This window comes from Cherax quadricarinatus, chromosome 18 (assembly GCF_038502225.1).
Source record: "Cherax quadricarinatus isolate ZL_2023a chromosome 18, ASM3850222v1, whole genome shotgun sequence".
In the NCBI taxonomy this organism is placed as follows: Eukaryota; Metazoa; Arthropoda; class Malacostraca; order Decapoda; family Parastacidae; genus Cherax; species Cherax quadricarinatus.
The window spans coordinates 34,846,734-34,867,186 of NC_091309.1; the positions used below are offsets into that span (position 1 = coordinate 34,846,734).

Sequence of the window (20,453 nt, forward strand, 5' to 3'; positions counted from 1 at the left end):
TCTGAGTGATACACCAATAAAGGCTTCACTTTGCAATCACCACTAGCATTAGCACACATCAAAAGAGTAAGCCTGTCTTTCATAGGCTTATGTCCTGGGAGTGCCTTTTCCTCCTGAGTAATGTAGGTCCTGCTTGGCATTTTCTTCCAAAAAAGGCCTGATTCGTTGCAATTAAACACTTGTTCAGGTTTCAATTCTTCACTGTCTATGTACTTGAATTCCTTCACATATTTTTCAGCTGCTTTTTGATCCGAACTGGCAGCCTCGCCATGCCTTATCACACTATGTATGTCACTGTGATTCTTAAATCTCTCAAACCAACCTTTGCTGGCCTTAAATTCACTCACATCGCCACTAGTTGCAGGCATTTTTCTAATTAAATTGTCATGCAACTTCCTAGCCTTTTCACATATGATCGCTTGAGAGATGCTGTCTCCTGCTATCTGTTTTTCGTTTATCCACTCCAATACAGTCTCTCAACATCTTCTATCACTTGCGATCTTTGTTTCGAAAACAAACTTGCACCTTTTGCAAGAACAACATCCTTGATTGCCATTTTGTTGTCCAAGATAGTAGTGATGGTTGATTGAGGTTTGGTATACAACCTGGCCAGCTCCGAGACATGCACTCCACTTTCGTACTTAGCAATTATCTCTTTCTTCATTTCCATAGTAATTTTCACCCTTTTTACAACAGGGTTGGCACTAGAAGCATTCTTGGGGCCCATGGTGACTTATTTTGCAGTTACAAGCACTAAAAACACTGTGATAATATGAAGTGTACCGAATGTATGCTTAGATGTGACTGCACTGGCTGGCTTGTAAACACTGGCACTCACGGGGCAGCTGAGGCCACACGTGGGACGCGTCCCAAACGAATCACGTAAGGCGAGGCAAAAATTTTTGCGTTCAAATGCTTCGTATGGTGGATTTAACGTAACGTGATGCGTTTGTAAGGCGGGGGTCCACTGTATATGACTTTAATGAGACTCGGTGATTATTATTGATATCATTACAAATATGGCGTCACTCATACAAGTCGTCTGGCTACCACATCTCATATTTGTTTATTTATTCTACTGTGGGGTGCATTTATCATCTTTATATGTTACTTATCATGTTTATAATACAGTGTACCCCTGGTTAATGGCCGGTTCTGTTATCGGCCAACTTGGTGATCAGCCGTTTTTTCAGCGCCCAGTTATCATTAATTCAGTGATCGGCCGTTTGGGACACGTCCGTCCTCCAACTGGGGCCGCTTGCGCATCAGTTTGGCTGTGTGTCTCGGTGGCTGAGCAAGCTTTTACTCATACATCCAAACATTTTGCTAATTTCCCATTGTAGTTTGTGTTATTTTTGCAGTGCAACTGTGAAATAAGTAACCATGGCTCCAAAGAAAGTTCCTGTGGTAAAGAAAATGAGAAACGCCATGGAATTTAAGCATGAAGTGATAGAAAAGTTTGAGAGTGGTATGAGGGTGGTGGAACTTGCCAGGATGTACAGCAAGAATAAATCACCAATTACATCCATCCTGGCAAAAAAAGAACAAATCAGGGATGCTAATGTTGCAAAAGGAGTAACTTTTCTAACTAAACAAAGGCCACCAATAATGGAAGAGATGGAAAAGTTATTATTATTGTGGATTAAGGAAAAAGAATTAGTGGGAGACAGTGTTGTGGAGTCGATTGTTTGTGAGAAGGCAAGGCAGTTGCATGAGGATCTTGCAAAGAAAATGCCTGGAACAAGTACTGCAGTTTGTGAATTTAGGGCCAGCAAAGGATGGTTTGATAGATTTTAATAGCGTAGTGGCATACAGTGTTGTAAGGCATGGTGAGGGTGCAAGTTCTGACAAATGTGCAGCTGAAAAATTTGTACAGGAATTCCAGGGGTATATAGAGGCTGAAGGATTCAAACCCCAACAAGTGTTCACTTGTGATGAAACAGGCCTGTTTTGAAAGAAAATGCCAAACAGGACCTACATTACCCAGGAGGAAAAGGCACTGCCAGGACACAAGCATATGAAAGACAGGCTTAGTCTTTTGTTGTATGGTATTGCTAGAGGGGATTTCAAAGTGAAGCCTTTACTCGTGTATCACTTAGAAAACCCCAGAGTGTTCAAGAAAAACATGTCATGAAGAATAGATTGTGTGTGATGTGGAAAGCTAATCATAAGGCATGGGTCACAAGGCAAATTTTCCAAGAGTGGGTTAATGATGTGTTTGGCCCAAGTGTGAAAAATGCCTCCTGGAAAAGAAATTGCCACTCAAGTGCCTCCTGTTACTGGACAATGCTCCTGCATATCCTCCAGACTTGGAAGACCAAGTGTTTAGGGACATCAGTTTCATAAAAGTGAAGTTCTTGCCTCCTAACACCACTCCTCTACTCCAGCCCACGGACCAGCAGGTCATTTCTAACTTCAAAAAACTCTACACAAAAGCAGTGTTTCAAAAGTGCTATGAAGTGACCCCATACACTCAGTTGACCCTAAGAGGGTTCTGGAGGAATCACCTCACTATCCTCCTTATCATCCTCACTATCATCCTTATAGGTAAGGCTTGGGAGGGAGTGACTTCCAGGACTTTGAACTCTGCTTGGAGAAAACTGTGGCCAGATTGTGTCCAAGAGAGGGATTTTGAAGGGTTTGAGGCTGACTCTGACTCTTCCAACCCTGTGGACTCTATTGTGGCACTGGGGATGTCCCTGGGGTTGGAAGTGAGTGGCGAGGATGTGGAAGAGTTGGTGGAGGACCACGTGGAAGAGCTAACCACTGAAGAGCTGCAAGAGCTTCAACTTGAACAGCAACAGACTGCAGCTGAGGAACTTGCTTCAGAAGAGGAGGAAGAGGGAGTGAAGGAGGTGCCTTCTTCATTGATTAAGAACATTTGTGCAAAGTTTTGTCGAGAAGTACCACCCTGACAAAACTGAAACAAGCCATATCTGCAACATGTTTAGTGACAAAACCCTTTCCCACTTTAGGGAAATCTTAAAGAGATGCCAGAAACAGAGCACTCTGGACAGTTATTTTGTGAGACGGGTCCAGTGACTCTCAAGCTGGTCCTAGTGGCATTAAAAGACAAAGAAGAGAAGTAACCCCAGAGAACGCTTTGCTACCTAAAGTCTTTATGAAGGGGGATTCCCCTTCCAAACACTAACTCCTCCCTCTTTCCTCCTCCCTATCTTCCAGAAGCCAGGTATGTAATATTTGTATAATTTTTTTTTTTTTTTTTTGTGAATATTTTTGTCTGGAACGGACTAATTGTATTTACATTAATTCTTATGGGAAATATTATTTCGGTTTTTGGCCGACCTTCTGGAACGGATTATGGCCGCTAACGAAGGGTCCACTGTATAATTTTGAAAAAATATCATAGATTAATGAAAATGTGTATATTAATGTAATATGTATATGACATTTAATGAGATTCAGTGATTATTATTATTATTATCTTTACTAATATGGCGTCTCGAGACACAAGACATTCTTAGTGATTTTAATGTGTACCTGCACGCCAGCACAGTAAGTTTATTTAGGTACAGGTATACATAATTATAATTATGAGAGTATATATAAATATAATGTGTATGGTATAGGGTTAAAATAGGAAAGAAATTAAGAGTTTTAAAACTTGAGGATAGGATATCAGATTTTAAACAAGGAGGCTTTAGGAAAGGTTAGGGGAGTGTGTTGGACCAGGGTGTTTACCATGAAACATATAAGTTTAACAGTATTTAGATAAGGCATAAAGAAGAATTTGTCTTTATATTTGAAAACATATACAGGGTGGATATGGTTAATATGCAGATAAATGTAAAGGGATTATAATTAAAGGGTTTGAAAGTAAAAAGAGTTTTACTGAGGATAGTGAGGCTCAAGTTAGAGTATGTGGAAAGAAAAAAGTAAAAGGTTTAAAAGGCCTTAACAAGGATGTCTTCATTGTCACTTTTGCTTTAATATATTTATAGATGGGGCTGTAGAAATACATTTATTTGATTTCTCTGAAGTTTTAGGACAAGAATCACACACAAAGTGGTCGTTCCTCACAGCTGCTCTTTGCTTTTCTACCCTCTGTTTCTCTTGGATTTCTGCACAGAGAAGTTGCCAATTTATTAGCATTGAAATTTGGTAAAGGGGGTTAAAAGAAGAAAATTAAAGGTGAATACAGGAAAGAGTTAAGTTATTTAGGGTTTAAAAATAAATTAGGTATTTTAAATTTAAGATTTTCGATTGGGAAGGAGTATGGAGCAGGAATTATTCAGATATTTGGAGTGGACGTATAGGATGTCTATGAAAGATGAGGTGAATATAGAATTGATAGAAAAAAAGTGGTGGCACAGAGGCTGTGGAGACAGAACTTTGTCCTGGAGGCAAAGAGGGAATGTATGAGAGATAGTTTTACCAACGCCCTTTTATGGTGTAAGGGTGATGAATGTTTCAGCGAGGAGAAGGCTGGAGGCAGGGAGATGCATGTCTGAGGGCAATGTTTGGGGGAATATAACAGAGAATTGAGTTTGGAAGTTGGGGGAGGTCGGGGTTACCCAAAACTGTTGTCCAGAGGGGTGAGGAAGGGTTTTTGGGGCAAAGTAACATTTATGAAGGGATTCAGGGAAACCGGCAGGCCGGACTTGAGTCCTGGAGATGGGAAGTACAGTGCCTGCACTCTGAAGGAGGGGTGTTAATGTTGCAGTTTAAAAACTGTAGTGTAAAGCACCCTTCTGGCAAGACAGTGATGGAGTGAATGATGGTGAAAGTTTTTCTTTTTCGGGCCACCCTGCCTTGGTGGGAATCGGCCGGTGTGATAATAAAAAAAAAAAAAAAAAAAATATAAAATATGAAATAACTTTTAAAAACACTTGAAATTTTGGAGTTTCCAGACATAATGGAGAGACGTGGTGCTTGTGGAGCTCATGGGGGGGGCATGGTGACTGTAGTAGAAAGTCAGGTGGGGGGAGCTGTATAGCAAGTTTTGATTATAATTTGAAATGTCCGTATTAGCAAAATGCAGTAAAGTGGGGCTCTGCTGTACCTAAATACAGCTAACCTTCGACTTAAGTGACTTACAGGGATACTGGGTGACTAGTAATGGCTATTGTGATACCACCTACCCTCAGTGTTAGCAGGCTCCTGATGATGTGTTGATTGCAACACGAAAGACCTAGAGCTATTATTCAAGTCCCCCTGTGGATGTTTTGCATATAGAAATGATATTTTGCAGTGATTGTAACAAAAACTCGTTACGTTTGCCAATGCACTTTCTGTTGATTCCAAATTAGTTAGCCAAGAGGATTTTGTTTTGTATTTCCTAAACCTGTTAAACAGTGGATTTTCTGTATAATGATGAAGCAGTAGAGTAATCCCTCCAAATTCATGACCTGCAAATTTGCATATTTAGAGATTGGAGAGTTTTTTACATAATTTCCTTGACAACATGAATATTTTTGGGTCATTCATATGTGCCCTGTCCTGAGTGAAATAGACATAAGACAGAAAAAATGCAATATACTCTACAGTCTACATTGTGTACAAATGCTACATTTTTACTTTTGTGTGTGAAAAGAAACACTACAAAAGTTTCTTATGGGCAGGTGGTGAGATGTATTTGGTATGAGATGTCTTGGCAGGTGACATTACTCATTACCTTTCCTAGCAGGCTGGCAGGCAATCAGCAAGGAAGTCTAGACTTCAGAGGTTTTTGTTCTTAACCTATATGTGTTTTTATTGTCATCAGGTTAAAAGATCAGCAACGAGCAGTATGGAAACTAACTGAGCTTTCACAGCACTCCTCTGATGCTGGTATAGGATCATTACGGGCCAAATTTGAAGTAGCAGCAGGTCCATCTACTCCAGCCACTGTTTCAGCTCAGTTCAACTGTGAAGGGACAACAATCTCAGGCTTGGAGTTTTGTCTTGTTGGCTCAGGGTACAGAGTTTCACTCATTAAGAAGAGATTTGTTTCAGGTATGTTTCTTAACATGTGTCTTATCTGCAGTATATTAAAAAATAAAAAAAAAATTGTCTTTATATTCAAAACTTTTTTACTTTATATAGAGTGGCCATGGTTTTATATATAGCCAGTAAATGTAATGTATTATAATTCACAGGTCTTGCATATATGTAAAACATGTGTTTATGCTGAGCATCACATAATTGCCAGCTAGGAAACTCTAACCCATCCTCATTTCAGTCAGTCTGTGGACAGCTCAGAAAACCAAGTAACTAGACTTTGGGATTTGAAAAGAAGTAAGCTTCTAACTTTTCTAAGTTGTTTTTACTTCCATTCAGTCACAATTTTTGCCTCTTAATAAAGAAAACTATAGAAACTTAAATTTTTGAGGGCTGTAAAATACATTTATTTGATTCTCTGATAGTTTTGAGGCAGCTTAAGCATCGGGGAGCTAAATAAGTACTGTACTTCCTTCCTCACTGTTATTTTCTCTCTACTTTTGCTTGTCTATCTCTTCTTGTTGCTGCTCTTCCATTTTCTCACTTGTATGTGTTTGCCTAATCCTTTTAAATTAGCATTGAAATTTTTTATAAAGGTTAATATACTGATCATTGTATAAATAATATGCTGTTTCAAATGTGCTGTGAATTGCTTATAGGCAAACTGTCCTCCAATTAAAGCATTAAAGTTTACTTTGAGTTACCATTTGTTTATTTTTTTTTAATCTAGCCTATTTTAGAAATTTAAGATTTTTTCTTGATTAGGTTAGATTAGATTGACTTACATTAACCAATATTTAATTATAATTAACAAACAATAACAAAATAAAAATATCCAACTTACATTTGGTAGTGCTAGGCATGTAATACCTCACAGCTGCACTTCTTAACCAGAGGAGCTTTCCTCCCTAGGGAGGGGGGGGGGTGAGAGTGATTTCCAGGAGTCCCCACAAACCCAGAGTAAAATAAGGAGTGGCCTTAACATGGTACCTCAGAAGCAGTGTCAAATGTCTCGCTAAATGTGTTCTCACTTTATATGTTGTGTATTTGCAATTTCCTCCTTAAACTCTTTTAAATAGTTAAAAATAAAGAATAAAAACTAGTTCCTCAATTTTCCTATGTAAATAAAGAGTATTGTTGTAAATTTTATTTTTATAATTTATGTAAAGGAAGGAGAGGGTTGTGGAGATGAGGACCAACTGCAATAGAGGGCACGACCCAAAACAGGTTAAGAACTACTTACTGCTTTAGGGTGTAGATCTCCCCAGGAATACTGCTTAAGTTGGAGGATGGATTGGTTTTTAAGAGTGATGCAGAGCCTCTTGCAACATTATTCTTACACAAGAAAAATTACAAGCTTACTTAAACTTTATAGAGCTAGCTCCTCATACTTGACTGTCCCACAGATCCAGCCAAGCATCATGTTGCTAATTCATTATAGCCATAAGAAACACACATAAACAGTGTCATTCATATTAATTATTCAGAAATTGAACAATGTAAATGCACATCATTGTAATATTACTTTCTTTAACACACTGCCATCTCCCACTGAAGCAGGGTGACAATAATAATTTTTTTTTTTGTTTTAACCCCTTGACTGTCGCAACCCCAAATCCTGAGGTGTCTGGTGTCGCAAAATTTAAAAAAAAAAAAAAAATCTTATGAAATGATAGAGAATCTTTTCCCGATTGTAATGACACCAAAAAAAAACGAAGTTTGGTGGAAAGCTGACGGAATTACGATCTTGCGAAGTTAGCGACCTCAGCTATATTTACAAATCGGCGATTTCGCCCACTTTGAGCCCTATTTTTGGCTAATTCCATTGTTCCAGTCGACCAAACTCATGGCTATTTCTTTAGAACTCCGTTTTTTCTATCGATTGAGTACAAGAAACTGCCCATTTACCAATTTCAACTACCCAATAACGTGGTCAGAAATTTGCAATTTGGTCAATTTCACGAAAATTAAAAAATATGACAATTTCAAAATAAGGTCCAGAATGAACAATGCAGACATTCCTGGCTCTAAAATAACATTTTCTTTGTTCATCAGTCATGTCTCCAAGCCTCTCTGATATTACTTTTGCTTTCTATTTTGAGTTTTTATTCAAACAAAAAATAGAAGATTTACTGTTATGCAGACTACTTCAATACTGTAATAATTGTATAAATAACATCAACCCATTCATGACTGCATATTAGAATGGCTAATTGGACATTTATTGGACAATTACATCATTTGTTTACTTTTGAACATCAGCAAAAATCAAACATTTCCCCTACTCTCAGGTCCATTTCCAGGTTCTTTTTATAGTAAAATCAATCAAAATCACCTCTATTTCTATAATATGTTTTCCATTCTATCAAATGAGACCAAGAAAACGAGAATACAACCATAAATACTATACAAAAATAGACCACAAAGTCGGCATTTTAATAAAAAAAAAGGTCGGAGTTTTTTTTTTTTTTCTCATTATGCACTGCGTGCTCCAGGATTTTTTTTATATAGTGCACACTGACCACACAGACCCATTCTCTCACATGTGGGCCTACCAGCTTTCTCCTTCTTGATCTGAAGCTGCTAGAATTTATGAGTATATATACGTCAAACACAGTACCTCGTAAGATGTATATATACGGCCGCGACAGTCAAAGGGTTAACAAGTTGGCCGTCTCTCACCAAGACCCAAAAAGAAAGAAAATCCCCAAAAAGAAAATACTTTCATCATCATTCAACACTTTCACCTCACTCACACATAATCACTGTTTTTGCAGAGGTGCTCAGAATACATCAGTTTAGAAGTGTATATGTATAAAGATACACAACATACCCTTCAAACTGCCAATATCTCAAACCCCTCCTTTAAACTGCAGGCATTGTACTTCCCATTTCCAGGACTCAAGTCCGGCTATATAAAATAACCAGTTTCCCTGAATCCCTTCACTAAATATTACCCTGCTCACACTCCAACAGCTCGTCAGGTCCCAAATACCATTCGTCTCCATTCACTCCTATCTAACACACTCACGCGCACTTGCTGGAAGTCCAAACCCCTCGCCCACAAAATCTCCTTTACCCGTTCCCTCCAACCTTTTCGAGGACGACCCCTACCCCGCCTTCCTTCCCCTACAGATTTATACGCTCTCCATGTCATTCTACTTTGATCCATTCTCTCTAAATGACCAGACTACCTCAACATCCCCTCTTCAGCCCTCTTACTAATACTTTTATTAACTCCACACTTTCTCCTAATTTCCACACTCCGAATTTTCTGCATAATATTTACACCACACATTGCCCTTAGACAGGACATCTCCACTTCCTCCAACCACCTCCTCGCTGCAGCATTTACAACCCAAGCTTCACACCCACATAAGAGTGTTGGTACTACTATACTTTCATACATTCCCTTCTTTGCCTCCATAGATAACGTTTTTTGTCTCCACATATACCTCAACACACCACTCACCTTTTTTCCTTCATCAGTTCTATGGTTAACCTCATCCCTCATAAATCCATCCACTGACACATCAACTCCCAAATATCTGAAAACATTAACTTCTTCCATACTCCTCTCCAGTTTGATATCCAGTTTTTCTCTATCTAAATCATTTGATACCATCATCACCTCACTCTTTTCTATGTTCACTTTCAAATTTCTACCTTTACACACTCCCCAAACTTGTCCACTAACCTTTGCAATTTTTCTTGAGAATCTCCCATAAGCACAGTATCATCAGCAAAAAGTAACTGTGTCAATTCCCATTTTGTATTTGATTCCCCATAATTTAATCCCACCCCTCTCCCCAACACCCTAGCATTTACTTCTTTTACAACCCAATCTATAAATATATTAAACAACCATGGTGACATTACACATCCCTGTCTAAGACCTACTTTTACTGGGAAGTATTCTCCCTCTCTTCTACACACCCTAACCTGAGCCTTACTGTCCTCATAAAAACTCTTTACATCATTTAGTAACTTACTACCTATTCCATATACTTGCAACATCTGCCACATTGCTCCCCTATCCACTCTATCATATGCCTTTTCTAAAACCGTAAATGCAATGAAAACTTCCCTACCTTTATCTAAATACTGTTTACATATATGCTTCAATGTAAACACTTGATCTACACTTCCATTACCCACTCTATAAACCTCCTTGCTCATCCGCAATCCTACATTCTGTCTTACCTCTAATTCTTTCAATAATAACCCTATCGTACACTTTTCCTGGTATACTCAGTAAACTTATTCCCTTATAATTTTTACAATCTCTTTCGTCCCCCTTCCCTTTATATACCTTCCCCTCTTTCATACATTTATTAACCCTTTGACTGTCGAGGTCGTATATATAAGTCTTATGAGGTACCGTGTTTGACGTATATATACTCATAAATTCTAGCGGCTTCAAATCAAGCAGGAGAAAGCTGGTAGGCCCACATGTGAGAGAATGGGTCTGTGTGGTCAGTGTGCACCATATAAAAAAAATCCTGGAGCATGCAGTGCATAATGAGAAAAAAAAAACTCCGACCCTTTTTTTTTTTAATTAAAGTGCATGAAATTACCGCCTCCCTTTTTTCGTCGACATATAAAAGTTCCTCAAAATATTCCCGCCATCTACCCAATACCTCCATCTCCCCATCTACTAACTCCTCAACTCTCTTTTTAACTGACAAATCCATTCATTCCCTAGGCTTTCTTAATTTGTTTAACTCCAAAAATTTTCTTCTTTTCATCAAAATTTCTTGACAGTGTCTCTCCCACACACACTATCATCTGCTCTCCTTTTGCACTCTCTAACCACTCTCTTCACCTATCTTTTACTCTCCATATACGTTGCCCTTCTTATAACACTTCTGCTTTGTATGAACCTCTCATAAGCTACCTTTTTCTCTTATCACACCCTTGTGTATCTTGTGTACCAGTTATCAGTATATAATATATGCCCCTTACCAAGATATGGTTCCATCATTGTTCTGACCACATCACCAGAGATACCCAGTAACTTCCTGATATTTTGCAGTGTATTACTTCCAGTGTACACAATTATATCCAATACAAGACCACTGTAGCAATCACAAAGCACAAACAACTTTATACCAAAGCATTTCCTCTTGCTTGCTGTATACTGCTTGAATGACAGTCTTCCTCTGAACAGAATCAAAGACTCATCAATAACAAGCTTCCTGAAGGGATGAAAATACATATTGAATTTCTGTTTCAGATACACAAACTCATTCCTAATCTTATATAACCTGTCGTTTCTGTCAGGCCTGGTTTTGTCTGAGAAGTGAAGCATGTGTAATAGTAGCACAAATCAATTCACTGGTATAATATCACTGAAACCTGGGTTTGCAATCAGGCGGTCTGTCGACCAGTATGATTTGACACCGTGTTTATACACGTGTGGCATAAGCATTATTGTGGCAAACAAAAGATACATCTCAGCCACAGTTGTCTCTTTCCACTGGTGTAGACGTGATTTTGGTGAAAGTATTGTGTTTGCCATGGTGTTGCTGAAGTATCTGTTGCTTTCCCTGACAATAATTTCCATCGAGTTCATCAAAGAATAACTCAAAACATTCCAGTTCAGTGGCATTGTTCCCAAGTATACAAGATGACCATAGGCCACTTTGACTTTCATCAAAGTAATGGGGATTGGGAACAAAATTTGCAGCTTCCTGCCAATCCCAGGTGCGGTCTGCTGGTGGGTGCTGGATACTGACAGGTGGTTGTGGAGTTTGGTGTGGTGGATGGGTAGGTGAGGGTGGCCTTTGTTGTAGCTGAGCTGACTCAGCAGCGTGGGTACCAGCATGGTCCACTGCTGGTGTCTCACAGCTTGCACCACTATAACCACTACCATCTGCTGCTGCATCCATATTTCTCATCCCAATTGCAACACTATCATCTTCATTTTCACTATCTGTCCCTGTTGCACGGCCACAGGATGTACTCCGAGATGTACTCCTTACCCTTGGAATAGCACATGGCACACTACCAGAGTGCATATACCATCGTATATACTGACACTTTACTGGAGAATATTCCACTTCACTCTCACTACTGGAATTGTTTTCAATAGCTTGGGGTTCATATTCACTATCACTATCATCACCACCACTGCTCACATCCGAGTCCTGGATATGTGAAAATACAAGTTTCCTCTTTCGTTCTGGTACAACTGAATGTAAACAATGCAACCCAGCACCAGAGGGTGAAGGTTGAGGGTCATATGGATTTTCCTCACTATTACTGGTATTATGGTCATTAGTGTTGGTCACAACCTCCTGAGAACTTTGAAAGTCATCTTCACTGACACTTCCATCTGTATTAGAACTGTCACTGGGGAACAAAAGTGTCCCAATTTGCTGAGGAATGAGGTGTTTCTTACCGCGAGGCATGGTGAACAAGGTGTACTAAAATGGCATTCCCGTAATGCACCACTGGGTGCCCAATTTTTTTCCTACTGTGTACACTGACCACGCAGACCCATTCTCTCACATCTAGGCCTACCAGCTGTTTCCCGCTTAATTCGAGGCAGCTAGAATTTATGTGTACTAGTACTGCACCAACCCTGGTGCATAAGCCGTACTAGTACAGCACCAACCCTTAAAGGGTTAATAATGCACATGGAAAGCTTCTAGTTATACAAATCATTTTGGTCAAGCTAAAATAAATTGAACAATATAAATGCAGTTTGGAGGGATATGTTGTGTATCTTTATACATATATGCTTCTAAACTGTTGTGTTCTGAGCACCTCTGCAAAAACAGTGATTATGTGTGAGTGAGGTGAAAGTGTTGAATGATGATGAAAGTATTTTCTTTTTGAGGGATTTTCTTTCTTTTTGGGTCACCCTGCCTCGGTGGGAGACAGCCAACTTGTTGAAAAAAAAAAATGCACATCTTTGTAATATTACTTTTTTGAACACATTGGCCATCTCTCATTGAGGCAGGGTAATAATAGCAGTAATAATAATTATAATAATAATATATAATAGTAGTAGTTTCTTTCCACAAGGTACATACTCCTTACAAAACTGGATGACATTTAATAATGCACATGGAAAGCCTCTAGTTATACAAATCATTTTGGTCAAGCTAAAATAAATTTAGCATGAGACCAGTAAAATATGATAAATATTATTCATATATATGTAAAGGAAGGAAGTTGACAATGAACATAAACAAGAGTCAGGTGATGAGGGTATCAAACGAGTTAGGTAAAGAAAAATTAGATATCACACTGGAGAGAGTATGGAAAAATGAATGTGTTCATCTATTGGCTAGTAGATTTGTCAGCAGATGGGTTTACGAAGGACAAGGTAGCCATAGAACTAATGAAGTGAGGTGAGTGGTACATTGAGGTATAGATAAGAAACATTATCCATGGAGGCAGCGAAGGGAATGTACGTGTGTATGATGGTACCAACACTCTTACATGAGTGTGAAACATGGGTTGTGAAAGCTGCAACAAGGAGGAGGCCGGAGGCAGTGGAGATGTCACGTAAAAGTGCAGGGTGTGTTGTAAATATTATGCAGAGAATTTATAGTGTGAAAATTAGGAGGTGTGGAGTTACCAAAAGTATTATTTAGAGGGCTGAAGAGGGGTTCTTCAGGTGGCTTGGTCATTTAAGGAGGATGGAGCAAAATAGGATGACTTGGAGGGCGTATAAATCTGTAGTGGAGGGGAGGAGGGGTAGTGGTCATCTTAGGAAAGGATGGAGGGAGGAGGTAAAAGAGGTTTTGTGTTCAAGAGGTCTGGACATGCAGCAGGCATGTGTGAGTTGAAGGCTTCTACACTTGTTCCAGCTGTGTTTCTGATATCTTCTGGTAAGATGTTGAATAGTCTGGGACCCTGGATGTTGATACAAATAAACCCAGTGAGGAGCAGGGGTGCAGTGGGGTCAATAAGAGAACACTGTATCAACTTTCGGGGTCGTAGACTATTCAACATCTAACCAGAAGATATCAGAAACGTGACTGGAACAAGTGTAGAAGCCTTCAAGAGGAAGCTGGACAAGTATCTTCACCAGGTGCCAGATCACCCAGGCTGTGATGGATATGTGGGGGCAGCAGGCCTCTAGCAGCAACAACCCAGTTGACCAGGCAAGCACCAGACTAGCCTGGCCCATGGCTGGGCTCCAAGAGTAGTGAAACTCTTGAAACTCTTCAAAGGTATATCAAAGGTATTCAGAGGTAAGTGTGTTAGATAGGAGTGGCTGGAGACGAATGGTTTTTGGGACGTGATGAGCTTTCAGAATGTGAACAGGGTAATATTTTGTGAAGGAATTCAAGGAAACTGGTTAGCCGGACTTGAGTCCTGAATGAGGAAGTACAGTGCCTGCACGTTAAAGGAGGGATTTGGCATAGTGGCTGTTTAGACTGACATCTAAACTGTTGTATGTAGGCACCTGTGCAAAGACAGTGATTAAGTGTGTATGATGGTGAAAGTTTTCATTTTTTGGGTCACCCTACCTCAGTGTATGATGGGGGACATGTTGAAAAAATGTACATAAAGATATTAAAGATATACAGTAATACCCCAGTTTTCGTCCTTAATCCATTCCAGAAGGTCAGTCGAAACCCGAAATGGACGAAAACTGAAGTAATATTTCCCATAAAAAATAATGTAAATCCAATTAATCCGTTCCAGACACCCAAAAATATTAACAAAAAATACATTTTATAGAGAATAACTATGGTTTTACATATAGAAAACAATGAGAAATAAATATAAAGCACTAATTTTAATGGATAAATGAACATTTAACTCAGTTTTACCTTTATTGAAGACTCTCATTGGCATATTTTTTACAAGGTCCACATGCAGCTGCCTTGCCTTTTCGCAAATTATTGCCTTCACGACACTATCTTCCACTAACTGTTTTTCGTTGATCCACATCAACAACAATAACTCAACATCTTCGACTGTTTGCCATCACTATCACCTTCTACCACCATCACAACCACTACCACCCTCTACCACCATCACTACCACCCTCTACCACCATCACTACCACCCTCTACCACAATCACTACCACCTTCAACCTTTCTAAAGGTTAGTAGTGATATTTCTCTACAAAATTTTGCAACTCATTTTACGAGTTCTTTCTTGAATTCTATCATGTTTCTCACCTTCTTTACCAAAAGGCTGGCACTCTGAACTTTCTTTGGCCTCATGGTGGTTTATTTTACAGTTGCAATCAATAAACAAGCGCCAAAAATATAGAGTATTGCAAACTCAACGAGAGACGGAGGCAAGCTGAATCTGGTATGCGTGAGAAGCAGCATCCTGGGCAGGTGGAAGTGTTTGATACGGATGATTTCTGAGCAGATGTATGAAGCCTGGGGGAAAATTTCGCCGAAAAAGTGCTCGAAATCTGAATTGTACAATATCCGCACTCAAACTCAACAAGAGACGGAGGCAAGCTGAATCTGGTATGCGTGAGAAGCAGCATCCTGGGCAGGTGGACGCGTTTGATACGGACGATTTCTGAGCAGATGTATGAAACCTGGGGGAAAATTTCGCCGAAAAAGTGCTCGAAATCTGAATTGTACAATATCCGCACCAGATGAAAACCAGAGGCCCACTGCATGTAGATATAAAGTATAAGTAATTTTAATGAATATAACAAGCTTGTAATAATGTTGGTAGAATTACCGATAATATGTAAAGTAAAAGGACACAAGTGCAACTAATGTGACATTTTATTGTGGCAACGTTTCGCTCTCCATGTATTGTTTGTGATGGCTTGATAAAGCTCCTGGAGAGCGAAACTTTGCCACGATAAAATGTCACATTAGTTGCACTTGTGTCCTTTTACTTAAAATATAACAAGCATAGAAGATCTACCAGCCAAGTTATTAAATGGGTCACTGAAATTTCTTTATAGTGGACCCCCGGATTACGTAGTCATTGGATTTCATAATATTCGGAATAAGTAACGTTTTTTCGTCAGAATATTGGCTCGGTGATTGTCATTGAACTCAGTAATAGTCATTGGTCCCAAACGTGTCTGCGTGCCAGCACACCATTTACAGCCAGTGTGCCATTGTTTATCAGCCAGTGAGGACAATCCCACACGTTTATATGCTACATTTTGTATTATTCCATCCTTTTTAGTGCTTCCAACTGCTAAATAAGCCACCATGGACTAAAAGAAAGCTCCTAGTGCTAGACCTTTGGTAAAGAAGGCAATAAACAAAATAGAATTCAAGAAAGAACACACCAGCCAGGGTACTTCCCCACACACCAGCCAGGGCACTTTCCCACACACACCAGCCAGGGCACTTCCCCACACACACACCAGCCAGAGCACTTCCTCACACACACCAGCCAGAGCACTTCCCCACACACACACACCAGCCACGGTACTTCCCCACACACCAGACAGGGTACTTCCTCCACACACGATTTGAGTGGGACTTGCACACTTGTGAATAGAATTATCAAAGCTTATTGCTTGCGTAGCATTGAAAATTGGGTTGGACAAATATTCTGTTAGTGGGATGGTTTGTGAAGGACCTGCCTAGTATGGGCCAACAGGTCTGATACAGTGTTCCTGCTTTCTAATGTACACCAGCCAGGGTACTTCCCAACACACACCAGCCAGGGTACTTCCCCACACACCAGCCAGGGTACTTCCCTACACACACCAGCCAGGGCACTTCCCCACACACCAGACAGGGCACTTTATTAATTTATTTATTTATTATTAATTTGAACATGATACAGTGAAGTACAAAGTTATTACAGTGCAACATGCCAAAGCCCCTTGTATGCAGAGCATTATGAGCAGGCTTAAAATTAACTTAAGATTAACTAAGCAATGATATATTCAGTGGTAAATACATTATTGTAAACACATAACAATTTAGCACAAATGAGTATTACAAAGACAGGTCATATGATCATTTACTGTATTGCTGAGCATTCAGTAGATTGAAGTATTCTGTTAGGTAATGTAATTAAAAAATAAAGTTTGATTGGGTTACAGGTAAGACATTTATGAGATACAATAATGAGAAACATTTACGAGATACAATTTATGAGATACAATTATTCAATATTTATTTAACTGTGGGTGAGTAAGTGATTTTTGAGAAGAGACTTGAATTTATAAACAGACAGTGTTTCTTTTATATTCACAGGTAATGAATTCCAGATTTTAGGGCCTTTTATGTGCATTGAGTTTTTGCATAGCGTGAGATGGACTCGAGGAACATCAAAGAGTGATCTGTGCCTTGTGTTATGGTCGTGTGCTCTGTTGAGGTTGGTAAGGAGACGTTTGAGGGGAGGGTTTATATCAGAATTAAGTGTTCTATGAATGTAGTAGGTGCGGTAATAAGTATGGATGTTTTGAATGGTGAGGTTTAGAGTTTTGAATATTGGTGGAGTGTGCTGCCTGTAGTGGGAATTTGTTATCATTCTGACTGCAGCCTTTTGTTGGGTAATTAATGGTCTGAGATGGTTTATTGTTGTTGAGCCCCATGCACAAATTCCATGTGGTAAGTGAGTGATATAGGGCCAGGAGGGCTGACTGTGGAACATAGTACCGTATCTTCGATAGTATGCCTACGGTCTTGGAATTTTTTTTGGAAATTTGTTGTATACGTGTTTGAAATTTGAGTCTATTATCAAGGTGGATTCCTAAGAATTTTCCCTCTGTGAGTTTTGTGATAGGTGATCCGTTTATCTTTATGTTAAGAGGGATGTCTGTAGCTCTGTTACCAAACTGAATGAAGTAGGTTTTGTCAATGTTTTGAGTAAGTTTGTTAGTACTCATCCAGGTAGATATTTTCTGTAATTCGGTATTTACAGTATTGGCTAGCGTGACTGGGCTTGGGTGAGAGAAGACGTATGTAGTGTCATCTGCAAATAGTGTGGGTTTGTGTAGTTGCGATGCATTTGGTGGGTCATTTATGTATATGAGAAAGAGAAGAGGGCCTAGGACACTTCCCTGTGGGACACCAACTGTAATTGGCTGTGCTGAAGAGTTTGCCCTGTTTGTGTACGCATATTGGCTTCTGTTACTGAGGTAAGACTTTAGGTAGTTGAGGGAGTGCCCTCTTATACCATAGTGTGACAATTTTATATGGAGCAAGTCATGGTCAACTGTATCAAAAGCTTTACGTAAGTCTATGAAGATCCCCAGTGGGACTTCTTTTTTCTCTATTGCAGTGTATATGTGTTCTAGCATGTGTATAATAGCATCATTAGTATTTTTATTAGGCCTGAACCCAAATTGACAGGGGTTGAGTATGTTGTGGGAGATGAGGTAGGAATAGATTCGCTTGTGAATTAATTTTTCGAAGATTTTAGAGAGAGGGTGTAAGTTGGATATTGGCCTATAGTTATTCAAGTCTGTTTGGTCTCCTCCTTTATGGATCGGCACTTCCCAACACACATGATTTGATTTGAGTGGGACTTGTGCATGAGTGAATAGAATTATCAAAGCTTATTGCTTGGGAAGCATTAAAACTGGGGTGGACAAATACGATTCTGTTAATGGGATGGTTTGTGAAGGACCTGCCTAGTCTGGGCCAACAGGCCTGCTGCAGTGTTCCTGCTGAGGAAATTGCTTCATAGGAGGAGAAAGAGAGAGGGAAGAAAGTGCCTTCTTCAAAGATTAAGGACATTTGTGCAAAGTGAGGTGCAAACATTTGTGGAGGGACATCACCCTAACTCTCTCCTCTCCACCCATCTTCCATATACCAACAAGAGTCTTCAATAAAGGTAAGTGTGATATTGTTGTTCTATACTCAGTTACTCATTTTTTCTGTACGTGGAAATAAATGGTATAAAGTATCGACACAATGGAAATATAAATACTTAAGCAGTATAATGATTGTCACATGTAGCTTTCTCCGCCTGACCCAGCATTCTCATCCTGTAAATACTCACGTATGTTTCACCCAGGTAGATCTGTTTGTGACTTGATGAAGCCCATTGTGTGGGCGAAATGTTGTCAATAAAGGATCGCATTATACGGCTTAAGTGTTTATATTTCTTTTTGTGTATGTAAATCTATATTTAATCTATAAAAAAATAATTTTTGTTAATACTTTTGGGTGTCTGGAACGGATTAATTGGATTTACTTTATTTCTTATGGGGAAAATTAATTCAGAAATCATCAGATTCGGGTTTAGTCACTCTCTCGGGACTGGATTAACCCTTTGACTGTTTCGGACGTATATATACGTCTTACGCACCACTGTTTCTGGCGTATTTATACGCGTAAATTCTGGCAGCTTCAAATCAAGCGGGAGAAAGCTGGTAGGCCCACATGTGAGAGAATGGGTCTGTGTGGTCAGTGTGCACCACATAAAAAAAATCCTGCAGCACGCAGTGCGTAATGAGAAAAAAAAAACTGACTGATTTTTTGGATTAAAACGCCAACTTTGAGGTGTATTTTCGTATAGTATTTATCATTGTATTCTCGTTTTCATGGTCTCAGGTGATAAAATGGAAAACATATTACAGAAATAGAGATGATTTTGATTACTTTCATGATGAAAACGACCTTGAAATTGAGCTCAAATTAGCGGAAATGTTCGATTTTTACCAAAGTTCAGGAGTAAGCAAATCACACCACACGTCCAGTACACTTCAACTGGGGAGTCTAATATTCTTTCACTAGTGCACTGATATTATTTATACTATTTTTACAATAATGCAGTATTCTGCATAACAGTAAATTTTGTATTTTTTTGTATGAATAAAAAATCAAAAAAGAAAGCAATAGTAATATAAGAGGGGCCTAGAGACGTGACTAATGAACAGACGATATGTTATTTTAATGCCAAGAATGTCTAAATTGTTTATTCTGGACCCTATTTTGAAATTGGCATCTTTTTTAATTTGCATGAAATTGGCCAAATTGCCAATTTCTGACCACTTTATTGGGTAGTTCAAATCGGTAAGTGGGCTGTTTCTTGTACTCAACTGATAGAAAAAATGTAATTCTAAAGAAATAGCTATGATTTTGGTCAACTGGAACAACGGAATTGGCCAAAAACGGCTCAGATTGAGCAAAATCGCCGATGCGTATATGTCACCGAGACCGCTAACTTCGCAGGAGTGTAATTCCATGAGTTTTCGACCAAATTTCATACTTTTGGTGTCATTACCATCAGGAAAAGATTCTCTATCATTTCATATGAAAAAAAAAATTCAAAAAATTTATCGACATAGAATGACAGTTTCAGAAGGGGGCCTGCGACAGTCAAAGGGTTAATTATGAAAACCAGGGGTCCACTGTATATGTAGTAGGTTGGTAAAGAGCAACCACCCAGGGAGGTATACAAGAATGGTATACAATACCAACAAGATAAAATTGAGACACATGTGCAACATCTGGGTATCTTTATTGTAAACATTTTGCCATCCAGTGGCTTTATCAATACAAATTATAGGACATAATTTGAAGACAGTAGAACTATGTACAGAAGGTGAGGTAATCAGTCCCTCAGTCTTCAAATTATGTCCTGGAATTTG

General features: G+C 39.1%; 1 protein-coding gene across 1 annotated transcript in view; it reads left to right on the forward strand.

Moving 5' to 3' along the window:
- LOC128689238 (F-BAR domain only protein 2) overlaps positions 1-20,453 on the forward strand; it is a 528,956-nt gene that overhangs the window by 490,121 nt on the left and 18,382 nt on the right. Inside the window, 1 exon segment of the mRNA XM_070086397.1 lies at positions 5,726-5,955. Coding sequence (XP_069942498.1) covers positions 5,726-5,955 — 230 coding nt within the window.